Source organism: Mizuhopecten yessoensis, unplaced genomic scaffold (genome assembly GCF_002113885.1).
Source record: "Mizuhopecten yessoensis strain PY_sf001 unplaced genomic scaffold, ASM211388v2 scaffold5197, whole genome shotgun sequence".
Lineage (NCBI taxonomy): Eukaryota > Metazoa > Mollusca > Bivalvia > Pectinida > Pectinidae > Mizuhopecten > Mizuhopecten yessoensis.
In genome coordinates, this window is record NW_018405928.1 from 111,308 (window position 1) to 133,444 (window position 22,137).

The 22,137-nt window shown below is 34.5% G+C and overlaps 2 protein-coding genes across 5 annotated transcripts in view; one reads left to right on the forward strand and one right to left on the reverse strand.

The window, feature by feature from the left end:
* The window catches only part of LOC110450396 (protein LMBR1L-like), a 30,646-nt gene extending 20,891 nt beyond the window's left edge, over positions 1 to 9,755 (reverse strand). For all 4 annotated transcript variants that reach the window (XR_002462971.1, XR_002462970.1, XM_021497883.1 and 1 more), the window contains exon 1: positions 9,548 to 9,755. Coding sequence is in view for 2 of the 4 variants with exons in the window: in XM_021497883.1 (XP_021353558.1) it covers positions 9,548 to 9,613 (66 nt within the window). In the remaining 2 variants the exon portion in view is untranslated. The remainder of the gene's footprint in view (positions 1 to 9,547) is intronic.
* A 268-nt stretch (positions 9,756 to 10,023) lies between these two features.
* Positions 10,024 to 21,164, forward strand: LOC110450395 (methionine synthase reductase-like). Its single transcript, XM_021497881.1, has 14 exons — positions 10,024 to 10,073; positions 11,876 to 12,057; positions 12,647 to 12,797; positions 13,222 to 13,339; positions 13,707 to 14,172; positions 14,418 to 14,567; positions 15,084 to 15,169; positions 15,785 to 15,941; positions 16,256 to 16,436; positions 16,743 to 16,785; positions 17,588 to 17,804; positions 18,580 to 18,794; positions 19,165 to 19,400; positions 19,952 to 21,164. Exons 2-14 carry the CDS (start codon positions 11,908 to 11,910, stop codon positions 20,029 to 20,031), a joined length of 2,250 nt encoding a protein of 749 aa, XP_021353556.1. The 5' UTR covers positions 10,024 to 10,073; positions 11,876 to 11,907; the 3' UTR covers positions 20,032 to 21,164.
* The last annotated feature ends 973 nt before the right edge of the window (positions 21,165 to 22,137 follow it).

The window sequence follows — 22,137 nt, forward strand, 5'->3', positions numbered from 1 at the left end:
GGACTAAACCGGCAACTATTTTTGTTGACCTTTGTCCATGGAAGGTCCCTGCAAAATTTCATTGAAATTGGTTCAGGGGTTTTGGAGAAGAAGATTTTTGAAATTTTAGTCAATTTGACCCTTTTTGGCCCCGCCCCTCAGGCCCCTGGGGGCTTAGGACTAAACCTGCAACTATTTTTGTTGACCTTTGTCCATGGAAGGTCCCTGCAAAATTTCATTGAAATTGGTTCAGGGGTTTTGGAGAAGAAGTTGAAAATATAAATTGTTTACGGACGCACGACGGACGACGGATGACGACGGACAAAAGGCTATCGCAATAGGTCACTTGAGACTTTGTCTCAGGTGACCTAAAAATTAACCTCAATTTACCATATTGGGTCCCACCTCTTAGCCACAAGGGGGGCCACACCCTCCGTTTATACAAAATTGAGTCCCTTGCCCAAGGATGCTCCAGGCCAAATTTGGATAAAATTCCTCCACTGGTATAGAAGAAGGATTTTACAGATTTAAATTCCCCTTTAAAGCCTTGCCCCTGTATGCACCTAGAGGGGCCAACACCCTCTGTTTATACAAAATTAAGTCCCATTTAAATTGCCCAAGGATGCTGCAGGCCTAATTTATTCAAAATCCACGAAGCTGTTCAGAACTAGTAGCGTTTTAAATGAAAAGTTGCCGGACGGCCGGGTGCTGCGGTAGGGCATAATATAAGTTCACCATGGTCTTTTGGACCAGATGAGCTAAAAAAAAGTTGATGCCGGACGCTGGACAGACGGACGACTGATCACTATGCCATAAGCTCACTTGCCCTTTGGGCAAATGAGCTAAAAACTAAAACGGGATGTCTGATCTACCCTTTTTATCTTCTCTTTCTGGTGTGTTAACAGAAACACACTGGGTTTTTTCTTTGGCCTTATTACTCAGTTATCTATAACCAAATACAGATGCTACCAGATGTATTATAACTGAGAAATGCAAATTATACTGTATAAGCCTACAACTTAAACTCATTATCAAATATAGACATATGCATGCATCCTGTTGAGGTTGCAATTGAGGGCTATTAGCTATAATATAGGCCCAAAAGGAGAGGATTTTGGCATTCAACTGAGCAACAATGGACAGTACATACCTGCACATCAATCTGTTTGATTTATCTGCTTGATATTGAAATAATGAAGTCATATTCATCAACCACAATATGTATGTTATATATATTGTATAATCATTTACTGTAAAAATAATATTGTATACATGTAGTGCACGATCATTCTAAAACCTAAATCCATACAGTTACTTGAAGTTGGAATTTTCCTTTTGTACATATACTACAATTTAAAAAAACATGTATGTAATCTTTATTTAAGTGGGCAATACAAAGTGATATTAATGAAATACATGAGGTACGTAACATATTATTGTAAATCTTACTGGTCTGTGTGTATAATAACAAACTTGTGATGTCACAAATGAAATCAAATTATTATTGACTAATGATCGACTAAATATTATTTATTATATACCGCTATATTATATATACAGTCACTAATAAAGAAAGAAACAAAATTTCTGCATATATTTGCATGAAATATTGGAATTGTTTCAAGTTATTGTAACTTATTTAGATCTGTAGATATCATTATAGGTTTTATTTTTATGTTAAAATTACTTTTCAGTCAAAAGTATTTATTAACATATGGAAAATCATGATCACTTGCAATTGATAGACTAAAACGTATAATGACTACATGTTACTGGTTGTGCTTTATACAATCTACAAAATGAGTAATCCATTGTTATTAAATCACAACATTACTTGCATATATAAAACATCTTCACTACATATATATTGTATAAAAAGGTAAATTTTAAAGTTAACACTAGTATTCCATCTTTGCGTATTGCAGAGTTATCACCTCTTGAGAGCAGGTATTGATTGTTACGTCATTGGTTTGTGTGTGAAATTACGTCCTTTTCTCAAAAATTGATGACGTTCCTCTCACAAACAAGTGACGTAACAATCAATACCTGCTCCCAAGAGAAGATAACTCTGCAATATGCAAAGACGGAATAGGCCAACATATAATGATTGCAACCATTTCTCTAAACCATTTATATATGCCCATAATTTTCCATACCATCAGACCCAGCATTTGGTCAGCAACCTAACACTCTCTCTATTTTCTACAGCAAAGATAAATGAAATATTTTTAAAAGCTGTTAAATGTAGCCTACAGAAAGCAAAAACGTTTAAATACATTATATACCGTCATCTCACAAACATTAAATAGATGTGTTTCAACTATGATGATTCATGACAAAAGATAACAATTCAATGTACACAGTATTACCTGGCACTGTATACGTATACTGTAGTATTTATTCAGCCAACAGCCATGTGTTTGATAAAACAAACCTTCAACAAAGGCAAACATAACATATACAGACATGTACACCACATACAGACCTGACAATAAGCTTCAAGTTTTATATACTCAATTTATTTTTTTTGATAGACGTGCCCACCACCTATGGTCCAACCATTGATTTAGCAGACAGCCTCTTATTTTTGCACAAAATATAAATTTACATAAATCTACAGGGAAAATAATGATTGGATTAATATATTACACTTTGTTAGCACATGTAATTTTGTTAAAAGAAATTTTCAAAATCAGTTTAATTCAAAGTTTCTTGGGTAATTTCTGTTTGAACGATTGGGTGCAATTGGTTAATATTAGAGGAAGAAAATAGATAGACTGTAGCTATCTATGCATGTACAATCTGCTCAGAGCCTGACTAGTTTGATTACTACAAGTTTAATGGAAATACCAAGCATGTACAATTTCATCTTCAGAATTAAATAGCCCAGACAATTCTACAAGCCCAACAAATATTTTCATAGTAAACATCAACTTTTCACAGTAATTGGAGGTTCTTATATATACCGCTTCATCACAACCTAGTTTGTAGGTCGTCTCAAAGCGGTTCACAAATTAGTAACCATGGTTATACATCTCCAGCACACACGCAGGCATACACACATAGGGAGATATTAGCCAGGTGGCATAGGACTAGTAGTTAGCGCCTGATAAGGCAGCTCCTGCGAATTCCTTAATATTGTATTGATTAATATATATGCTAATTGTATTGACTGTAAAACATTGTATATCTATGTACTGTAAAGCGCTTTAGAGTGGCTTATGTTAGCTAGATAGGGCGCTATATCAAATGTTGTATATTATTATTATTATTTATTATTATAGGGCCTTTGCAACCAGCCAACATCTTTCTCATGATCAACTTCCTGGGGAGCATACAGCCAGTGCTGCCATTTCAGCTAGCATTCAACAATTCTTGCACTACCCAACCAAGTACTCATTTACACCTGAGTAGACTGGAACAAGCGAAGCAAATTATCTTGCTCAAAGATACAACACAGTGCCGTGCCGTGGCTCGAATCGCAACCCTTCAGTCACTAGGCCAGCGTTCTACCACTAGACTACTGTGCCTGCCTACAGTGACATGCAGCCCTTACTTAAATATCTGTCCCAAGCACCACCCTATATACCTAGTGGCATTGTACCAGCATTGTATATTTCACATACACAGTGTATAAATATTTATGTACTGACATGTGAAAACTATAGAAAATGTTTATCAACGACAGGCCGAGAGGACCTGTGTCAATCAACTTAACTTAGTGTTTACATTTAAGTTCAGTTATCACAGCAAAATGATAATGACTAAAACTATATCTCTGTTTTTGGCTCAACCCTTGAACACCAAGGGGGAAAACACCCTTCCTTTATTTGATATTTGATTCCTTGTTTCTAAATGCGCTTCATAGCAAAATCAGCTTTTAAAAACTTAAATGCCAAAATTAACCCATTTGGACGAAACACTACTCCTTGACCTCAAGAGAAAAAAAAACTTTCTATTTATAAAATTGATAACATGGTCAAAAGTACTATGGATGCTTTAAAAAGTAAGAAAATATCTGTATAGTTATATTATGATACTGCTTTATCGGGCTTGAGTTATGTCCCTTGGACTTATGACCTAGGAGTGGGGCCAGACCCCTGTGCTAATCCTGTTAGCATGAAAGGGTTATTTTATTCATATACTCAACTGATTTTTACAATGTTTGCAAGCTTATTTTCACAAGTGATATAGTAAAACAGGTGGGGTTTTTTCAAATGCATATTAATAAGTTGTTATTTGTTTACCTTGGATGACTCAGCAAAGTTAATGAAATCTGGTATATTTTTTTTTTTAATTAAAAATTGAGAATTCAAATTAAATAATTGATGACTTTGGGCTGTGATCAAGATCAGCTTTTGGATTAAAGCGTGAAGAGCCCTGTAAGAAATTAAACTAAGTACAATGTATGTATACACAAAACCAGTGTCATCACGTTAAGACTCTCATGACCTAGAAGTTAAGGGAAGAACACAAACATGGAACTTTGCCATGGTTTACATTCCAGTTTCATATTGGAGAAGAGATATAATCTCACCGTGTTTATATCAGGCTGTTTTTCAGTGCCAGGCCCTTACAAAAGTTGATTTTAAAAGTAAGCATGCGATAGTATTTGCATCAAAGAGGAATCTAATCTTGACATACCTGGTACACACAGGTACAACTACATACAGCAGTTATGAATTAAAATGAATTAAACAAGAACGAAAATAACCTCAAACATTGCATTCTTTTTTCGGATTAATTCTTTAATGTTTTTGATAATTTAGTTCATTTGACATTCTTCTGAAAATGTTATTTCATTGATGCCCAAGTCTAAATTTCAGAGATAATATGTTATTTGGACAGAAAATACCAGTTTCTAGAACAAAAATCAGGTGATTGTATGGCACATCCAATTTAAATATACCGATAAGCGATATACAAATGTATATAGCCTGCCATCTTTTTCATTATGGTAGCCTGATAACTTTGAAGAAAATGGATGAGTTTGTATATTCTTATGATCATGAGCGAACATTAACTGACTTGTTCAATTTCTTATATTTATATACTGTAGCACTTGTCAGACCTTATCCTGGGAACCAAAAGTCCCTCGAGCTCTCTCCCAAACTGTGATATCACAAGACATGCATTAAAAGATAAAGGAAATGGAACAACCAGACCTGGATGAGAATTTGGAACCGTTAGTTTATTATTACAACAGCTGGCTACCGGGGATTGTCCCACTTTATTTCTGCCACTCCATAGCTAAAACCTATAGGCTAATCTAGACAGAAACATGTAACTCATTGGTTTATCTATTATATTAACATGTCCAGACAATTTAGATTTCACTTGATATATACATATAAATTGTAAATGGGTAGTAAAACACATCACAACTTCATCAAACTATATACTTGCATACATCTTTTGAACATTTGGATTATATGTATTGGAATTCGAATAATGTTGAATTGTCAATGTGTGACCATGCAAGGCCCTGGGATTACAATTTTAAATATGGTGACTTGACTTTTTCCTTGACAAATTCAGTTCTTGTATATATTTGTGTCTATACTGTGTACTACTGAATTATCTTTACGTATAATGTATTCTTTACTGCGAAATAAACATTCACATCGTAACTGTAATCCACACTACATAAATTTCATCTGTTCCATGTTTGTATTTAAAGGTTCCGAATATATTTAGAAATAAATCCAAGGTAAGGGTTCAAAGTGAGACCGAGGCTGAGAGTTAGACTGAGACAGTAACTGGGACTGAGTGTGAGTAAGACCTATTTCAGACTTCCCTTACATAAATGAGTAACCTGTATTTATCGTCAGAAAGTAGAAAATTCTTTACTACTCAAAACTTAGTGACAGGTGACGATTACTTTTAACTTAAAGTTCTTCAAAGTGATAGGTGACACCTAGACCTGGATTGTTACAATTAAAATGTCCACTAATATTAGTGTAATGGAATTAGGTGATGGCCTATAATATAATCTTTTCCTGTTGACACCAGGAAGCTAGGGATTATCTCTGGCATCTATTGCAAATCCATAACAATAGATACTTAATTACAGGTAAGGTAATTTTACTTCCAGATTATGTGACACAAAGATACATTAAGAAATGGTTCAGTAAGAAACAATTTTGTTTTAATTTCAAATGCATTCTATAAATTCGTAGAATAAAGTTTAAGTAGAAAGAATATTATAAATTGTGCAAATGCAGTATTGCACTGGTGAAAAATGCAAACAATTTGAAAGGTTTAAAGTCTGAATATAGGTCAAGGCTAGGTCCTGCTCCATCAATATTACCTTTCTTTAGATTGAATGACAGGCAATTAGATTTAAAGTCTTACATGGTACAGTTCTACCTATATAGCCATAGGTCAACACTCAATAGCATTCCTGAATCTACTTTACCCCTAGACCTGCAGGTTAGGGGGAGCAGGTGGGGGAATTGACCTCTAAATCTTTTTTGTCCATTGTGAAAATAATTCCACCACCCCAAGTTGGGTGTCAAGCTACTATATGTCTAAGGCGAGATATTTCATCAAGGTTGCATGTATATACAGTAAAACCTCGTTATACCGCCACCTTTTTTCCTCTGTGATTTTGGCAGTATAACGAGTTTGGCAGTTAGAATATCAGGTTTACAGTTTTAAACCAAAGTGTTCACACACCAATTGAACTTATACTTTAATAAAATAATAATTTATTTCAGAATACGTTTTTTTTCTTCAAAATTGTAATTAAATGTATCAGTCGGCAATCACATGTAACAATACTATGTACACACGTATGTAATATTCCTGTCATAGGGATATACCTGTACTCGTCTCAAATTGGCAGCATTTAACGAGGTCAAAATATTGTGATTTTAACCATATGTTTTGGGAAAATGATGGCGGATGGCCGTATGCATTAACATTCGGGAAAATTTGTTCTTAGTAAATTAATAGCTGTATGCAGGTTTGGCAGTTTAACGGGTGGCATCACAACAGGCTTTTACTGTACCAATATATTATATATATGTATGTATTGTATTGGAATCATGTTTTAGTTGCCCTAGAATTTGACCGAGTATACGTAACATCAATTGGACAGCTGGAAACAGGTATCTTATTTGGCTATCCAACTGCTCAGTACTAGTTCCCTTCAAACAAAATTTCTAACTATATTTATGAGTAAGGAGGCAGGACCAAAATCGGATCGGTACCTAAATCGGATCACTCTTTGTAAAAATACTTTTGAATGAATAAATGTATCAACATTTATTTTTGTACAAAACTTAATATCCTTAAAATACATAGTTATGCATCAATTTTAGTCGAGAGATGATTTACTAATAAGTTTAAATAGCATCATGATCGGGAGATGTACTTCAAACTGGAAATTTAGTTTTTGTTTACGTTATTAAAAATTGGTGCATTACAAATACTATGTATTGTGATTCGGACTGTAGGAATAAATTCAGAATATAGAAATACTTAAAATGTCGAAAAGTAAATGTCGATTTGGAGCACAAAACATTACAAAATGCAATCTGTGATCCATTTTGGTTACTAACCATGACATTGCAAAAAAACAAACACAACACAGATAAGCCAATTGGTGACATCAGAGTGTTCTATAAAAATCTTGGGTGAGCCCTTATAAGCTATTGTGTATTCGGTGGTTAGAACACTGATCATTAATCTTCTTTTGATCATACAACCATAAACTAATATAATTCATCCGCTGAATTTTCTATGAATGCAGAAACTGATGGTTTGGTGATCCATTTTTGGTACCGTCGCCTTAGTTAAAAAGTATAATAGAAACATCCGTAATAAACAACTGTAAAATCCTACACAGTACCTATAAACAACTGCAAAATCCTACACAGTACCTACCGGGTATGTACAAGTAGAGGTGTAACAATTCACCTATGCACGGATGTATTGGATCCAAGGGCCACTATACGATGCACCAAGACTGTATGGTGATATCTACGCTACTTTTAATTTTGTACTCTCGAGCTCCCTTGTTGGAACTCTTCAAAGAAAAAATTGTTTCAGCACTCAACAAACCAAAATAGCTGACGGAGAAGATGAGAATAACGTCAAGGCGTCTGCACATTTAAAGTCGCTTATTTCGCAATGGTTTACTTTCAAATCTGCTAAATCCAAAAATTATGTATTTGAGATGGACACATTGTTCTTTTATTGCAATAAATGTCAGAGAAAACTGAAATATGCGTGAAATACCTTGAACGTGTACACGCATATGAATCGTCAATACTTCGATCTTCCTACAGTGCCAGTTAAAAAAAAATCACGTTTCACGTCAATAAGGTTAACATTAAAAAGGATGTCAAAACAAGTCAGTCTTATATTACTTCTACATATGTATGTTGGGGAATAAAGACAAAATGTGACAATTTCTGTTCAAAACAATTGAAGATCGCAATCGGTAAATATATTGCCAATGATCTTCGTCTGTCTTCAGTTCAATTATGATTTGAAGCCAGAAGTGAAGTTATACGAGAATTAAATGATGTCTACATAGATTTTTTGTATTTAATGCTATTTTATATTGTACCTATTATACTCGCCTGATAAAGGTTTTCAAATAACTGCTAATCCACATTGAATATACCTTCCAGATATCATCATGCATATCGTATCGCAACCCATGTATCGTTATACTTATCGCATCGCAGCATCACTCACGATACAATCCCCTACATACAAGTGTGAACATTATACAGGAACTCGTTTTTTGTACGTACACTCATATAGTGGAACCACCTGGAAGGAGATTAAGTGTTTACCCCTACTTTGGAGGCATTTAAAAGTGCTAAAACTAATTACCAAAACTAATATAAACTGCTCTCTCTCTCTCCTATTGTATAGAAACCTGAACCAGAATCTACTTTATAACGTAAAGGTACAGTCAGAGTCACTACAGATAATCCACCACTCTTTGGTGATAAATGCTCGACTATTTATTTTTGTTTTATTTTATGATAAATCATCAATGATCATTCGGGAAACACTGATGACCGATTATATATTTTGAATAAAATCCCTGCACTTTATTGTGGTTAGGTCATACTGATCACACAGATTAATTATCACTTTTGCCAGCGAGTCTTTTATTAATGCGAACATTTTAACTTTAATATAATTCCTTGTAAATCCAGTAAAATATGTTTTAATTAACATCTCTCTCATTCTTATTTAATCCAAATAACTAGCAGACTCTGCAGACCAATAGAACAATTCAAACATAGACCAGGTTGGACACGTGCACATGATACGTGCATCAGTATGTAACAGACACACCCTCACTGCGAACTGAAACAACAACTAAACTGCAAGGGAAATTTTAATGTAAATGGTATCACAAGTCCACAGACAGCGACAAAGAACATTCTGTGTAACACTGACGTATACCTCATTACCTGTGAGAGATAGTAGATGTACAAACATGTAGTTCTGTGCAGCTGCTTTACTACATGTTATATTACAGCCACAGGAATCAAGCAACCAAATGACAGTGATTATACTGCGGACATTAAAAACTTACGATGTATTCTCGGACAGCGTTGTGGAACACTTCCTCACGTTTATCTACATCCACGTCGTTTTCCATTTTAATATGTTGTGTCTGTCAAAATCATGGAGTACCAAATAAGTCGGTCATCCCTTCTTTACAAATCACTGAAGTGGAACCATAGTCAGCATTGTAATCATTCCGCCATTTGAATAAATTACCCATAATTCCATTTGTTATTGAAGTTAAAGGTTGAACAAAATTACACAAAATGAAAACAAGTGTAAACGCAATATCTATATACTAGTTTATTGTACAAATAAAACATATTTTTAAAATACCGTTTATTCATGTAATTACTTAATTGAGGATAATAAAATTATGGTAATATTATAACTATAGTTATCTGAAAATGCAGTTATGTTATGTTTCTTCCGTACGGTAAATCCTATATATGGCTCAACATCAAGCACTGACTTTCCTCTTGGCTTCATTTTGACTTCCCCTGTCGGAGAGTGCAGACGAACCAAACGTAAACAGCAACGTGTTACTTAAACTGGTTAGTACTAAGTAGGGTTGTGCTGATGAAATGGCATTCACGAATAGACATAGTTGTCCTGTTTAACTATATATACTAATGAAGAAGTTTACGTTACGGTGTAAAGTCCATTCCGAAGATGGTTAGTAAATGATTGCGTAATCAAAAGCAACACGTGAATCAATATGGTAAATAAATAACAAAGTCAACAAGTGAGATTATGTTATTATGTTAGAGTTGCGATATTTCGTTCACAATTTCAATAAGACGGGATACACATATGATAGGTATGAAATTAAATTAGGTGCAGATTTTAACAACCCCCTTAAAGACTACTTAACCAAAATTCCAACCTCTTGTAAAAAAACAGAAATACTCAAATTGAAATCGAAGTGTATGTGCGTTATTTGCATATATTGAAATTGTACATGATATATTTTAAGGTTTATGTCACACACAAAATAAACCTCCAGATAAGTTATATTCAAAGTAATTATGTATTTTTTTATATAATTAACTTAATCAATAGCTTATAGTGGCGGATCCAGAGTTTTTTGGGGGGATTCAGGAAACCCCCCACCATGGGAATGTTCTTTAAAAATCATGTATTTTCCTCAATTTCCCCCCACTATGAACCCCCCTGGAAATTTGGACCCCCACCCAGGTAGGTCTCTTGATCCGCCACTGTAATAATAAATAAATTATTACATGGTATCTAACCAGGTTTATGTAGTCAATATTTAAGCATTAAAGGGCTAGTGTTCCATAAAAAGTTCACACGATTTATAACATGTCAATTTTTTTTTCAACCCAACTGAATTATACGAAATGTCGGTAGTTGGATGGGTGATCGCCCGCACGTTACATTTTGTGGTAGCCTACGCCGTAGTGACTCAGTGATCATGATCATGTAAGGCCAATTCCTGGTGATTAGGGAAAACATATTGATACACAGGGATGACCTATTGGATTCCCCAGGACAAGACTTCTCAGAGGGGGGTCTAGTGTAACAGCTAATGAATATGAGGGGGAAAGGCTGCCTTACTGGCAAACTAGCTTTGCCAGTGATGCGCTATAACTCTGGGAGCCGCTCAACATCGTGCAGTGGTCAATAGTTGGATGGGTGACCACCCGCATGTTACAAAACACCATGTATGTTTTAGCAGTTTATTAATAAGGAAAGAAAGGCTTAAGTAACCTACATCGATAAATGAGCTATATATAAATACATTGTATTGTGATGTTATAACTGCATGGACATGTTATAAACACTAAAACTGAACAGTCAAAAGACTTTTTACATGAAGTTTATGAATTAAATATGGTCACAAGGTCCTTGGTTTTACATACATATACCAGTAAAATATGACACTAGCACATTTTACCAGAATTTTGTGCATTCCCATAGCCACAATCATGACCTAGGTATATAAATGAACTTTGGATAGTGGACCACAAAGGAAACTGGCATGTTATAACATTTTAGGAAACATTTTCATGAAGACAAAAGACTTATTGCTTTTGTACTGACACCTTAAGCGTTGCTAAGCACCATTTTTTAATAGCTAATGTACAAGTTCAATAAATAGAAATGACATATCTTATGATGAAATCTGACTCAAAAATACCATAATTTTGGGTCTTTAAATATGAATTTTGAGAGGGTTAGAATGTTTGATGATTGACCAACATGTTTTATTGAGCTGTTTGTTACCCTTCTTGTTGCAAGTACATGTACTGCTATTGCAGATCAATATGACTGTACCATAAAAGTTTTCACTGTTGCTCTACATTTTCATGCTGTGTTGCTTGTTATCTTTCAGATAGTTGTAACTGGGTATGACTTTTTATCAGAATGCCAGGCCTTTCAAAATCTGATCGCTTCCTTTTATTGTACGGAACCCAGACTGGTCAAGCTGAGGCTATTGCCAAAGAAATAGCTGAGAAAGGGGAGGCACAAGGCCTTAAGATTGAACTTCATGATCTAGGGAAAACGGAGAAAAAGGTAAAAATATAGGAGGTTCCCTGATACTAGTAGTAACTATGCATGTTTTCAAATCAAGATTGTGAAGGTAACTTTATCCCAGAATGTTTGCAAGTATGTCGCTTATTGGGATATTTTCATGGTATCAGCATATTTGCAATGTCATGATCTAACTCTTCATCATAATGTCTAATCATTAAACATTATTGGTTGTACAATTTCATATAGGCAGATTCGAAAAATATTGTACTAGCCCAAACTAAATTTTCAGAACAAAAGTAATGAGAATTTTCATTAGCTCTGCCATGAAATCTACTAGTCCCAGGCCTGTGGCTGGTGGAATTGAGCATCTGTGTGATATCATTATTTACTTTTGAAAACTAGATACAACCACATTAGAATCATGCTAGCCTGATTAATACAGAAATACACTACCACTAGTCCACTATACAAATGTTATAATAGTAATCAATCATGACATGATGTTTGAAGCAACGTATTTTGTGATGTGTACCATATGTCTTATCAAACCTTATTTATTAATTTGAAATACTTGGAATACAAATTGAAAATGATGGTTAATGAATATATTTGGTTTTGCTTCCTACAGTTCAACATAGAGAGGGAGACCTGTGTAGTGATAGTCACTTCAACAACTGGTGATGGAGATCCTCCTGATATGGCCCTCAAATTTTTTCGAAGATTGAAGAAAAAGACATTGCCAGACGATTACCTTGCCAACCTAAACTATGCATTGCTAGGTTTGAAAATATTGTGTTTCCATAATTTGTACAAGTCATTTCTAACGACTCGACTCTACCACGTCTCTTGTGGTTAAGTTTTTTGGTATTAAAACAGTGTATTCAATATGCTACGGAATGTCATAAGTTCATTCCTTATTTCATTATTACATGGGATCAAATTTGTATGTTTTTTTTCTACTTAAAATGTATAGACATAATTCATATATTTGATTGTAAAATTGATGAGGTTTGATCACATTTTATTAGTGAAATATTAGGAGTTTTCACCTGCTTTGAATCAGAATATTCAGTATGTTAAAGCTTAATGTGTTTGATGTAATATAACTTACTACTGATAAATGTTACTCTTTATTCATTAATACAAAACATTTTAAATAAAACTCATTATACAGTATCTGATATTTCATTGTTTTAATTTCAGGTCTTGGAGATTCCAATTACACAAATTTCTGTAATGCTGGAAAAACTTTGGACAGTCGACTTGAAGAGCTTGGAGCCAAGAGGTTGTACCCTTCAGGCTGGGGTGATGATGCAGTGGGGTAGGACATATTAGATTTTCTGTCTGCACACACACTGATACCAAATAGGCTCAGTTATTATTTAGGATGTTTTCAAATGTTGAAACTCAATACTGAAAGTTCCTTTTTTTGTATGGATTGAAACTAATCATTAAACCATAAAATTGAAAGTAAAATGGTTAACACAGTTGTGAAATATTGGCACCTTTGAAGAAGATCTTAATTTTGGGCGTATTGTTGATATACATTGTAGATAATTTATTAAGTCAGGATCATGAGCCATAATATTCTTGGCATATAGTGCATGTAACTACAGTTTTAATAAACTGTTATTTAATAGATTGTTCAGATAAGAAATGTTATATTAAATGTTGTTTGTATTTCACAGGCTAGAAGTAGCAGTAGAGCCCTGGATGGATGGGCTTATTCCAGCTCTGTGTAAACACCTTGGATATCCCTATAAGGAAATTGAGGTCGATATATGTACTGTTAAGGCCTCAGGTGATGAAAAGACCTCTCATAAAGCTGAAAGTAACATTTCTAAAGAAATGGAAAATCCTGAGTATGTGAAAAATGGACTTAAGTCAGAAGCAAATGGAGATACACAGTATGTGAACAATGGGCAGAAGACAGAAGCAAATAGCGATTCACTTCCGAAAGAAATCAGTAATACCCAAACAATTGATGGAGCCTGTGGTGGTCAGTCTAACGATGAAATCCAGGACAGTGGTGACTCACAACTCAAAGAGGCATCTTTACTGGCTTCAGTGTTGCCATTGTGCGGGGAAACACTAACAGTACCTTTACTTTCTCAGGCATATCTCAGATTGGAATACCTGGACTCGGAGATGAAGGCATGTGTTGGTTATTTATGTTCACATACAGATTTTTTCAACATTTAGGTGTTATCCTTTTACCTACTTGAAAATCTTTGTTTATATTTAATCTTGTGAATCCCCCAAAAAGATGAGATTATTTATGGCAAAATTTAAATGCAAATAATTCACGAAACAGATAAAGTTCAAAGAATTAGATACATATTTATATTTTATTTGCGTTTCTATATTTGATGTATCATGTATGTCGGTAAATTTTACAGGATAACAAAATTAGTCAGACAGTAATACAGAATGGAGTCCCCTTTCCTTCTGCTGCATCATCAGTAACTATGGCAACAGTTTTATCTAGCACAGTGATGACACATCCAGAAGCTTTAAAAAAAACAATCAGTCTACGACTTGGCATTGAGGTTTGTAACAAATGAGAAAGGAAGCTAAAAAATTCAAATATACTGAGATCTGTAGCATATCAGTTGTATTTCAATAACTCTCTCGATACTTAAAAATGTACTTCAAAACTCTTGTCAAATATTTATGTATTAATGTTGTTAAAACTGTGTAAATATTGAGATCTGTAATAACTTTGTCAAATCTGTGTTGAAGTCCTTGTCATTATATAAACCCCCATAAAATCCCCTGATATAGAAGTTTGTAACAAATCCTTTTTGAATATCCAAACATTGAGACTGTTACAAGCCTTTGTCAGACAGCTAGGTGTTTAGGTCTACAAAACACCATGCTATATCTTCAGACTATACTGTTTTTGAAGACACTGATGAATTGATCATGATTTAAAATCTGCTTGAGTGCCTTAATGGACATGATAGTTGTGCATTTGATATTGTTTGCAATCAAGAGTGAGTTTCAGAAAACTATCATAGAGGATTTAATGTATTATTTTTGGAGACTTATTTTTTGGATTTCAGGGATCTGCCTTTGACTACCAACCAGGCGACAGTATCTCTGTTCTATGTTCTAACAGTGACGAGGAGGTCACAAGGATCATTCAAAGGTACATGTAAGAACAGCATGGATTACACTATGTGGTAGATGTACTAGTATGGTTGCTGAAAGAGTGTATACTTGTGAAAATATCAGATCTTTTTCTTGGACATCTCCAGCAAAATGATCTGAAGCTCTGTTAAATGACTTTCCATAAAATGTAATGCACTTTTATACAAACATACATATTGGGTTAGAGAGTACAAATTAGTGGTGAGATGGTTATTCATAACAGTTATAAAGGCAGCCATATTAGAAAATGTAATGTCACGAATATCTCATGAAAAGTGTATTTATATATTAAGGCTTTAGGTGATTTATTTATAGAGTGACAAGAATAGTAAGCACAAATGTTTTTTCAATAATTTAGAAAATCCTTTAGTTCATTTAACTTGCTATTATATTATATAATGATAAGGAAACTTTAACAATTACACTAAGTCTATTGTTGTTTTAGCCATGTAAGTCCAGAGAGCCTAGTCCTTAAAAAGTAATATACAATAGATGCTGTGGTTAATGACAGGTTTTATGCCGATTTGTGATCCTCATCTAAAACTTACATGAGGAGGGGTAGTTAAATATGAAGCTATCACATATTAATGATGATAGTTGCTGTAATTTACAGACTTGATGTGATTGATAAGGCAGACAGGTTGTGTCAGTTCTCTATCATTCCTAACACTAAGAAAAAGAACCCAACAATTCCTCAATATTACCCCTCGGACGTCTCCTTACGCCATCTTCTTGCCACTTGTGTTGACCTCAGAGAACCCCCAAAGAAGGTAAGAATGCACAATATTTCAGTGTACTGTTTAGCTGTTTTTGTAAGTTTTCAGTTTTTTGAAGTGTTCCTACAAATAATTGCCCATTTTGACACAAAAAAGGGCATTTTAATTATTTTTTCATAAAGCAATAATATCAAAATGGTACAGTGTAAATTATTATATTACTGCATAAATATTGACAATGTAAGATTTTCAAAAGGTTAACTATACACTTGCACAAAATAAAAAGGACATGGAGTTATTTTATTTTGCTTTTAATTCAAAACAGATGCTTTTATTTTTCTGTACCACTGTATTTGTGCCTTTTGCAGGCTGTTATCCGTATTCTGGCAGAGTACACGTCAAAAGAGCATGAGCGTCGACGTCTCCAGGAGCTGTGTAGTAAACAAGGTAGTGGGGACTACACACACTTTGTACGTGAGGCTGGTGTGAGTGTCCTGGATCTCCTAATGACTTTCACCTCATGTACTCCACCTGTAGAAAGACTTCTGGGTAAGTGGGACATCTGGTCTCATTTCCATAAATATTCCTTGAGTTTAAGTTAAGACTATTCAGAAACATAGGCAATGCTTTCTCTATGGGGAGATTAAAGGTATTCAATGAAAAAAGTCTTTCTATTGACTACCTGTATACCCTTATTTATTTTAATGATTTTTTTTTGTAAATATAAATGTATAATAAATGAGAGCTCATTTATTTCTAAGCCAAATTTTATTGATATTTTTGTAAAGTAATAAACATTGATTTTTTTTGTAAAATGTTGCAAAGAGAATTTAGATTTATAAATTTTAATTACAGAACATTTGCCAAGATTGCAGCCAAGGCCCTACTCTATTTGCAGGTATGGAAAACCCCCAGAGAAACCAAATACTGGTTAATCAGTACCAACTTTTATGGCACATCTTAAAACAGCGCCTGCTTGAATTCATAAGATTTGTGTCCTCTGTTAATTAATGGTTTATAGTTCATGTGCCATATGGAGAATGATAAAGGGACAGGGAGAGGCATCATCTTTTCAGAAGGTTTCATTTTTGACATAGCTTGACAAACTGCCTGTCTGTTAAATATATCATGAAAGTACAGCCTTTTTACCATTTAAAAAAAGAGCAGTAAAAAATATTCATTTCTGTAGACAATCAAAGAATAAAGATTTTCATATAAAAAAATAAGTAACCTCTTTCCATGCCAGTTATCTCCCTTGGAGAAGACATGTCCAAAGTAGAGAGATTATGGGTACATTCGCGTGTCCGGTTGAACCTGTAAAGAAAACAACAGGCACAGATCTGAACCGAGGCTGACTTCAAGAAAAATTTGGAACGGGTAGATTGAGGGGTCCAGGCGTACCTGACCGAAACTAAAATGCTGACTATTGCTAGTTTGCGTTATTTCTTTCTAAAACAATGTCAAACCTCGTGTAGATTTTAAGATAAGTTATGTAATTTAGTGGACCTGTGAAAGAAGGGCATAATATTCTTGATACATTGTTTTTTTATTCTCCAAAATTGTGCATTTTTAGCTCTGCTTATAGAACAGTCCAAGTGCGCTCGTTTATCGTGAAATATTTCTGCGCCACACGTACCGTTTCAACCGGGATACGTGAATGTAGCCTTTATGTTAGATAAGGTTTGTTTTCGATTTAACAGCTCTCCTGTAGCTGACCCTGGTGTATTGGAGGTGACCTTCAATGTTGTGGAAATCTCTAGTGGAAGTGGTCGTGTGTTTGACCGAATTGGTGTGTGTACAGGAATGCTTGAACGACTGACCAGACCTATACAGAAGTCCTATGGTGACCATTGTGTATCATCACCAGAGGAGGACATTTCTGATCAAGTTGCCAGTTTACAGTTATCACCGATGAAGGTTACTATTCATATAAATTTTGAAAAGGCAATAACAGATTCATCTACAGCAGATCGATAAATTACTTTACTTTATGTATTATTGAAGTATTTTCACATTTTAAACAAAAACTAAATGATGAATTTGAAAGGGACAAAAAATCATTACCTAATTATTACCTATTCATAACAACTTTAAAAGCTTGACTTGAACATTTTCATGATTGTTTTCGTGTTGATAAAGTATCTACATGTATTGAAAGCAATAATGATATATCTTATTCACAATGATCAGGAATAGGTTTCGACAGAAAAAAAACAGGGAGAAATACTTAGACTTACTGTCTGTCTATGGTTGGCAATTTAAGAATCTTCTACCTCACTGAGTCATCTTAATTGAACTGTCTCATCCCCAAAAGGGGTAGGAGATTATATAACCAGGGCCATTTACATTCCCACATGACTTATGTTTTACATAAGATTGTTCTATTATACACACATGGGTATGCAAGATGAATACAATCTTTTCCTACATTGAAGATAGGACAGAGAAAATTCCTGAGGGAGCAATCAATTTTCTGCCCCAATTTCCACCAATAACAAAATGAATTAAAACAAAGTTACATGCCTGCTATAAACATAAATGACAATTTTTTTCCCCTATGTTTTAGAGGACCAAGAAAAAGAGAACTTTTACATGGAGGCTTACATGAGACATTCGTGTTTTGCATATGTAGCAATAAGAAATGTGTTATACCAATGTGTTTTAGTTAATGAATTATGTATGCCACTTTTAGCTTCCTATATTTGCACGGACAAGTCAACACTTCCACATGCCTGATGACCTGACAGTGCCGCTGATCTTAGTAGGACCTGGGACGGGTGTGGCTCCGTTCATTGGCTTCTTGCGCCACAGGGAGGCCCTCCATGCCAAGATGGCTGATCCTGCTTTGTACGGAGATACCTGGCTCTTCTTTGGCTGTCGTCATAGAGACAAAGATTTCTTGTACAGGTGAGTCATAGGAAAAATTAGTGCTGTACATGTATAAAAAGTCCACATGTCTCAAATATCCGTGTAATTATTGCACACCTTGTGACTCTTACTGTTGCAATACAGCCAGTTTTCAGACCATATAACACTGTTTAATGATATTGTAATACCAAATATTTTGTGACCTCCTGAAAGTATTATTAATATGCATTGACTTTGTTACAGACCATATTTTCTTAATCCTTAGTCACACTAAGTATGCTTTGAAGCTAGCCACAAAGAGTTAATATACTGACATGGATATGTAATGCTGTTTTATTGTTTGGTTAACCCCAAAGTTGATTCATAAATGGTATAAAAAATATATTTGTATGGATTTTGTATTTTATAGAAGAGAGTTGGCTAGATTTGAGGAGACTGGAATCTTGTCAAGGATGTGTGTGTGTTTTTCACGTGATGAACAAGACTCTGATAAACCGCGGTATGTCCAGGACAATATCTGTAGACATGCTGCAGAGTTAGTTCCCCTGATCGACAAAGGGGCCAAAATATTTGTGTGTGGGGATGCTAAACACATGGCAAAGGATGTAAATGAGGCTGTGATAAAGTCAATACAGGAGGTTAAAGGTTAGTAAAGTTTATACTACTGTTTTTACAGTCAAACATTCTGCAAGTACCAGTTATTTGAATATGGAAGATAAAAATAATTCCATATACTTGCCAGGTTAACTCATTCACCCCTGAAGACACATTTGAACTCTTCCAATTCATAGGTTTGAATAGTGCATTATGAAATTTCAGGGGACAATGAGTTAAAGCACTTGAATATGAATTTGAATTTGCAAATGACTCTTTCTCACAAAATATATGTGAATCGACATGATGAAAATTTTCTGAAACTTCGATTTACAATGTTTTATCTCCTTGATTATTTGTAAAAGCTTGCAGCCTACTGTGCTAGCTAGTACTTTTTGTATCGGATTAAATTTCCAAATAGAAAAGTCAGGAAAAATGGTTATATAATTTCATTCAAGAGTTTCAGGTAGCATTTAGAGAGGGAGCATCTGAACTCCAAGCTGTTAAATATTACAGTTAAAAAAAAGTTAATTTCATTCTACTTCAGCCATGATGTCTTTAAAAAAATGTCCATAAATTACTGGTGATTACAATATTTGCAGGTTTTGATAATGAAGAGGCAAAGAAGCAAGTGATGAGGTTACGGTTGTACAAATTCTACCTGGAGGATGTGTGGACTTGAAAGCAATAGTTTTGATAATACTGGTCCTTGATGAAAACAGCTGTGATGAAATAAGTGAATTTGATGGTGTCTCATAAAGCCATCAACTTCGTTCCACATTGTATACTGTAGATGTGGAAACTTACATACAGAATAGTTGACTCCACATTGTTCTGATTTTCTCAGTGTGCACATAAAGGTTCCACAACAAGGAACTGTATTCTTTTTATAAAGCTTTTCTCACTCCAGTGAAAGAAACTGAAATAAGAAAGATTTTTTTTTTAATTTGAAAATAAAGTTGCGAAAATTAGATTTACATGATAAATAATAGCTTTGAATTGTGGATCTTAATTTTATCAGAATTTTAATGACATTGTCGATTGAATGTCAATGTTGTTTTATTAACAATGATTCAGGCAGTGTTAACATTTATTTTTATATATATAAGTTTGCCAATTCTTGTGCAAAAACCATTCAGCAATGTTTACAGCTCAATAACCAATTTTTATGCATTTTACCTGAATTGTCTGAAAGTTAATTACTAGAGATTGGTATCTATGTGTCTAAAATCTTTTCTGAAAATTAACATCCAGTGAGACATACTAAGTAGGGTGCAGCATCATAATGGATGTTAAAGTGTAAATATTACTGGGAGCTTACATTATTTCACACTCAAGACATTTTTGTCACATCCAATCAATCAATGTACCAGTGTATTGGCCAACCGGTCCATAGACATAATTTTGTTCTCAAAATGCATCCAATTCACTTTAGGCATAACCACAAATCACTGTAGTACAGCTGTACCGGTATGTGCATCAATCATACTGATCCTGTGATTTCTAACAGATTTATTCTTCTTGTACTTTGCCTTGTTAAATCATGAAGCAGATTGTAATACGGTTATTAGGTACTGAACAAGCAACTATAGTGAATTACTCGGAATATTATAGTTTTTTTCTCTTATTAAAATACCATTTGGCTACATTACAACAACATGGGTACAGAAGTATCAGATTGGTAAATTATTAGGGGTTAGTTTTATTCTAGTCTTATTCTTTTGTGCAGATAAAACTTTTAGTAAATGGATGTGGACATGTTTGTTACAGAACACGTCAACACAAAGGAATTTATTAAAAGTTCTTACGAAACTACAACTTTTTTGTTTTAATTTTTCCAGTCTCCAATGCAACGGACCAACGTTTTCAGTTTGTCTAGGTGTCATTTCTGTTAGACTTTCCATTTAGATTCAGACAGGATAATTTTCTTTCAACAACGTTTCTTAACAAACTAGTTGGTAGATTTTAACCACCAATTATGGTAGAAGCATCCTTAACACACGAGAATCAAAGGTTACAAAAATAACGTGGCTAACATTCCAGGGGCTCTCCTTCCGAACTGATGGGCCGATTTTAGCCTCACTTAATCAGAGGACAACTAAAGGTTCTTTGTATTCTTTTTCAGTTCTCGTCATTGAAAAATTTAATACAACTTTGAATGTTTAAACAGTTATTGAAGCTTTAAACATATTTCATCCCTGGGACCTTGGCTCAGGTCATTTATATGAGGACAAGTTGAATAGCTCTCCTCCTAAGGTACCTACAGGTATATAACTAGATGACTTTTGGAAGGTCAGTTTTTAGGTCACCTTAGCTTTGCTCATGTGACCTATTCTGATCGCTTTCTGTCCGTCGTTGTCTGTCGTGCTTAAACTTTTTACATTTTCGACTTCTTCTTAAGAACCAGTGGATGGATTTTTTTTCAAACTTAGTCAGAATCATCCTTGGTAGATGAGGCTACAAAATCGTAAAATTGGGATACCTATGCCAACCCTAGGGCCAGGGTGGGGACCCAAAGGGGGAAATTAATCAATATTTCAAAAATCTTCTTCAGACTCAGAGGTACTACAGTCAATTTCTCTGCATGGATGGAAAGATCATCAAGGGCTTTATTCAAATTGTAAATTTCAGTACCCCAGGGCCATCTGGTCTCTTTTGGGAAATTATTCTTGGTGAGAATCATCCTTAGAGAAAGATGGTATCAAATTGTAAAATTGGGATTCCTACCCCAACCCCAGGGGCCAGGGCAGGGCCCTGAAGGGGAAATTAACTAATATTTCAAAAATCT